At 44.9% G+C, this 5,746-nt stretch overlaps 1 protein-coding gene across 1 annotated transcript; it reads right to left on the bottom strand.

The window, feature by feature from the left end:
- Positions 1-1,663: 1,663 nt before the first annotated feature.
- On the bottom strand, positions 1,664-3,341 carry LOC124176696. The gene is made up of 2 exons (XM_046558287.1): positions 2,771-3,341; positions 1,664-2,117 (listed from the first exon to the last, which is right to left on the bottom strand). Exons 1-2 carry the CDS (start codon positions 3,313-3,315, stop codon positions 2,045-2,047), a joined length of 618 nt encoding a protein of 205 aa, XP_046414243.1. The 5' UTR covers positions 3,316-3,341; the 3' UTR covers positions 1,664-2,044.
- Between the last annotated feature and the right edge of the window lie 2,405 nt (positions 3,342-5,746).

Below are 5,746 nucleotides of genomic sequence, written 5' to 3' on the forward strand. Positions count from 1 at the left end.
GTTGAACTGTAGTGATGATAAGTTGCCCAGATAGCGTTCTTCATATTTTTTACGGAATCAGAGTGACGTCTGATAGCCAACCCGTATAATTTTGGCCGTAAGCTTCCCTTTGCCAGACAGACTCTTTCTTTTGATTTTCTTTCCGCCCTTAGTTTCGGTATCTACAACGGTCTTTTTGACTATTTCACGTAGACGAGTGCCCATTCTTTTTTGAACATGTCCTACACATTCTTTTTTTGCTATTGAAAAACCATCACCATAAGGTTTAGAATTCACTAACCCGGAGTAAGCTTTGGAGTCACCGTCGCCGATATAGTTGCGATATCGTACACCATTCTTTACCGAGCGTTGAAACATTGTTTTTATCGCTTCGACCTCCATATTTCCAGCTGCACCAGTATGATTTGCCCGACAGTTTCCAGTATCTACATGAGCTTCATGCCACTCTTCGTATTCGGCAGAGTTTAATTTGTGTTCCCAAGTTTTACATTCGTGGCAGTATGAACTTTTGACGTGAATGTCAAGAACTTTACCTGTAAAGTGACCGATTAGCGAGGTGACGCCGAATAAAGATGAGTAGCCTCTTTTTTTCCATGTTCCGTCGCCTGAGACACTGAGTTCGTCGGCATCTTCAGTTTTTTTTTCTTCGGCTGTTGCTGCTCTTTCTTCTTTTGTAGCAGATAAAAAAAATCGATTCGCTACTTCTCTTATAGTCGAGCACATTTTGTTCACGTAATTATTGTACGCCGGTCTTGATAAAAATGAACTGGACAAATCCATCAAGTCGCAGAACTTTTCACAGCCAACTAATCCAAGGCCTAATATCCTCATCACGAAGGCAAACCGATAATTCACTTCGTAAATACCAGAGTTTATTCGTGCACTAGACGGAACGTTTGTAATTGGTTTACAACTTTCGCACGACACTATGATGTGAAATCCAAGACCTTCTTTCTTAGTGGAATGAAAATTTATTTTTCCATCACACTTCACACACTTCACTAGCATAGCAATTGTTGCAAAGACCAATAAAAAATCAATTACCCTATAATGTCTTTCAAGATCCTCCGTAATTTGATTTTCAACGGTCATTTTTATTTTTTTAGCTGACGCGCTTCTTGTCGTAATGTCTTCGCTTTTCCGTTTGTGGGGAGGTAAAATTTTTTTGGGTCGATGTAATCTCGAACTAGCTGATTGTCTATCAGATCTTCGAATTTTTTTTGGCATTTTTGTAATAATTTAAAAACAAAAATTGATGAAAGCGGAGCTGAAATTATGCGAAAATAAGAACGCGTGGATACGTCTGCTCGATAGGATATTTCCTGCTGACTGAATTTTGTACGCCACACTGACAAAGTATACAGACCAGGTATAAACACGTTTGTCCTTGCTTTGAAATTTCGATAGATGGAACTGGGAGGTAAGGTACTACATAGAGAGCGAAATATCCGCCGGGTAACAATAGCGCGCTCGGGTCGGTTCGGGTATAGGTACAAAAATCCGGCAGGTATAAAAATACTCATAACTTCGTCAATTTTGCTCCAATTGACTTGAAATTTTGACACAATATTCTTCAGATATTACGGATTCAATTTCAAAAATAAAAAAAAATGCAAGAAAAAAAAAATTAAATACCTTATCCCCCCCCTTATCGAAGGATTTAAAAAAATATCCATTTTCCACAAAATGGCGGACAGTCAAAGTTAATGGTTCGATTTTAACGAAAAAAATCGAACGATTAATTTATTTTACTGAAAAGCTCATACACCTGCTGTGTTGTAATTGACGACTTCGTGACAGCCTAACTTGTACTATAATAGGAAACATATTGGTTCAGAATTGCTTTATTGCGCAAAGTGAATGAAGTGAAAATATTAATGTATCCATTTATTCGAATTAATTTGCCATTTGTTCAGCTTGCGAGGCCAGGTGTAACAATATATAATTATATAAACTGCTTTAACACTAAACTTGAAGATATTTCTACTGTGAACAATGTCATGACGACCACTGGCACAAACATATTCACAATCAGTGCTGTAAATCACTGTGACATTTCTCGGACGCGTGGGTGTGAGCGGCTCGCCCGGAACATCTGTTCCCCATCTCGGAAGTAAATTGCAGCTCCCAAAATAACATTCAAGCTTGAGATGCGATTTTCAATGTGTGACCCGCCTTTACCCAAAAGCTTGATCGAAGGCTCCAAGACGCCCGACAACCAGTAATTCACATGCTGAAAGCAGAAGTGATGGAAGTGGCCGGCTGCACATGCGTTGTCTGGAGACGGTTCAAACTTTGCAGCGGTCTCAGGGTCGACATCCAAATGGCAGGGACAGGAGGCGTATCGTTGGTCGTTACATTTGTTCAAATGAACGTACGTCTCCACGAAACTGACGAGCTTCTCCACGTCCACGAAGGTTTCCGTGCCTGGAGTTAACAATCTACCAAACACCGGCAACAAAGTGTTTACGTTGATGCGAATCCGCTCTTCATCTATCCCGGTGCGTTCGAAATTGTACTCTACTTCCAGATGCTTGCCATTTATAAATTCAATGCGCAACCGGTGGGTAGACTTCTTCCGCAATTTATGCGGAGTCGATGCGTTTTCGTCATGGTTAGGCCCCAAGCCTCGTATGGAGCTTGCAGAATCTTCGGACTCCATGAAGTTACCGAGGTAGATTATTAGGTCGACAGGTAACTCCTAGATGCAGCATCGGGTGAGAACAGGAATTTCGACGTTGCAGTGTCAACCTGACGCATTGGGAAGTAAATTGCAGCTCCCAAAATAACATTCAAGCTTGAGATGCGATTTCTAATGTGTGACCCGCCTTTACCCAAAAGCTTGATCGAAGGCTCCAAGACGCCCGACAACCAGTAATTCACATGCTGAAAGCAGAAGTGATGGAAGTGGCCGGCTGCACATGCGTTGTCTGGAGACGGTTCAAACTTTGCAGCGGTCTCAGGGTCGACATCCAAATGGCAGGGACAGGAGGCGTATCGTTGGTCGTTACATTTGTTCAAATGAACGTACGTCTCCACGAAACTGACGAGCTTCTCCACGTCCACGAAGGTTTCCGTGCCTGGAGTTAACAATCTACCAAACACCGGCAACAAAGTGTTTACGTTGATGCGAATCCGCTCTTCATCTATCCCGGTGCGTTCGAAATTGTACTCTACTTCCAGATGCTTGCCATTTATAAATTCAATGCGCAACCGGTGGGTAGACTTCTTCCGCAATTTATGCGGAGTCGATGCGTTTTCGTCATGGTTAGGCCCCAAGCCTCGTATGGAGCTTGCAGAATCTTCGGACTCCATGAAGTTACCGAGGTAGATTATTAGGTCGACAGGTAACTCCTAGATGCAGCATCGGGTGAGAACAGGAATTTCGACGTTGCAGTGTCAACCTGACGCATTGGGAAGTAAATTGCAGCTCCCAAAATAACATTCAAGCTTGAGATGCGATTTCTAATGTGTGACCCGCCTTTACCCAAAAGCTTGATCGAAGGCTCCAAGACGCCCGACAACCAGTAATTCACATGCTGAAAGCAGAAGTGATGGAAGTGGCCGGCTGCACATGCGTTGTCTGGAGACGGTTCAAACTTTGCAGCGGTCTCAGGGTCGACATCCAAATGGCAGGGACAGGAGGCGTATCGTTGGTCGTTACATTTGTTCAAATGAACGTACGTCTCCACGAAACTGATGAGCTTCTCCACGTCCACGAAGGTTTCCGTGCCTGGAGTTAACAATCTACCAAACACCGGCAACAAAGTGTTTACGTTGATGCGAATCCGCTCTTCATCTATCCCGGTGCGTTCGAAATTGTACTCTACTTCCAGATGCTTGCCATTTATAAATTCAATGCGCAACCGGTGGGTAGACTTCTTCCGCAATTTATGCGGAGTCGATGCGTTTTCGTCATGGTTAGGCCCCAAGCCTCGTATGGAGCTTGCAGAATCTTCGGACTCCATGAAGTTACCGAGGTAGATTATTAGGTCGACAGGTAACTCCTAGATGCAGCATCGGGTGAGAACAGGAATTTCGACGTTGCAGTGTCAACCTGACGCATTGGGAAGTAAATTGCAGCTCCCAAAATAACATTCAAGCTTGAGATGCGATTTCTAATGTGTGACCCGCCTTTACCCAAAAGCTTGATCGAAGGCTCCAAGACGCCCGACAACCAGTAATTCACATGCTGAAAGCAGAAGTGATGGAAGTGGCCGGCTGCACATGCGTTGTCTGGAGACGGTTCAAACTTTGCAGCGGTCTCAGGGTCGACATCCAAATGGCAGGGACAGGAGGCGTATCGTTGGTCGTTACATTTGTTCAAATGAACGTACGTCTCCACGAAACTGACGAGCTTCTCCACGTCCACGAAGGTTTCCGTGCCTGGAGTTAACAATCTACCAAACACCGGCAACAAAGTGTTTACGTTGATGCGAATCCGCTCTTCATCTATCCCGGTGCGTTCGAAATTGTACTCTACTTCCAGATGCTTGCCATTTATAAATTCAATGCGCAACCGGTGGGTAGACTTCTTCCGCAATTTATGCGGAGTCGATGCGTTTTCGTCATGGTTAGGCCCCAAGCCTCGTATGGAGCTTGCAGAATCTTCGGACTCCATGAAGTTACCGAGGTAGATTATTAGGTCGACAGGTAACTCCTAGATGCAGCATCGGGTGAGAACAGGAATTTCGACGTTGCAGTGTCAACCTGACGCATTGGGAAGTAAATTGCAGCTCCCAAAATAACATTCAAGCTTGAGATGCGATTTCTAATGTGTGACCCGCCTTTACCCAAAAGCTTGATCGAAGGCTCCAAGACGCCCGACAACCAGTAATTCACATGCTGAAAGCAGAAGTGATGGAAGTGGCCGGCTGCACATGCGTTGTCTGGAGACGGTTCAAACTTTGCAGCGGTCTCAGGGTCGACATCCAAATGGCAGGGACAGGAGGCGTATCGTTGGTCGTTACATTTGTTCAAATGAACGTACGTCTCCACGAAACTGATGAGCTTCTCCACGTCCACGAAGGTTTCCGTGCCTGGAGTTAACAATCTACCAAACACCGGCAACAAAGTGTTTACGTTGATGCGAATCCGCTCTTCATCTATCCCGGTGCGTTCGAAATTGTACTCTACTTCCAGATGCTTGCCATTTATAAATTCAATGCGCAACCGGTGGGTAGACTTCTTCCGCAATTTATGCGGAGTCGATGCGTTTTCGTCATGGTTAGGCCCCAAGCCTCGTATGGAGCTTGCAGAATCTTCGGACTCCATGAAGTTACCGAGGTAGATTATTAGGTCGACAGGTAACTCCTAGATGCAGCATCGGGTGAGAACAGGAATTTCGACGTTGCAGTGTCAACCTGACGCATTGGGAAGTAAATTGCAGCTCCCAAAATAACATTCAAGCTTGAGATGCGATTTCTAATGTGTGACCCGCCTTTACCCAAAAGCTTGATCGAAGGCTCCAAGACGCCCGACAACCAGTAATTCACATGCTGAAAGCAGAAGTGATGGAAGTGGCCGGCTGCACATGCGTTGTCTGGAGACGGTTCAAACTTTGCAGCGGTCTCAGGGTCGACATCCAAATGGCAGGGACAGGAGGCGTATCGTTGGTCGTTACATTTGTTCAAATGAACGTACGTCTCCACGAAACTGACGAGCTTCTCCACGTCCACGAAGGTTTCCGTGCCTGGAGTTAACAATCTACCAAACACCGGCAACAAAGTGTTTACGTTGATGCGAA

Source organism: Neodiprion fabricii, chromosome 2, assembly GCF_021155785.1.
Source record: "Neodiprion fabricii isolate iyNeoFabr1 chromosome 2, iyNeoFabr1.1, whole genome shotgun sequence".
In the NCBI taxonomy this organism is placed as follows: Eukaryota; Metazoa; Arthropoda; class Insecta; order Hymenoptera; family Diprionidae; genus Neodiprion; species Neodiprion fabricii.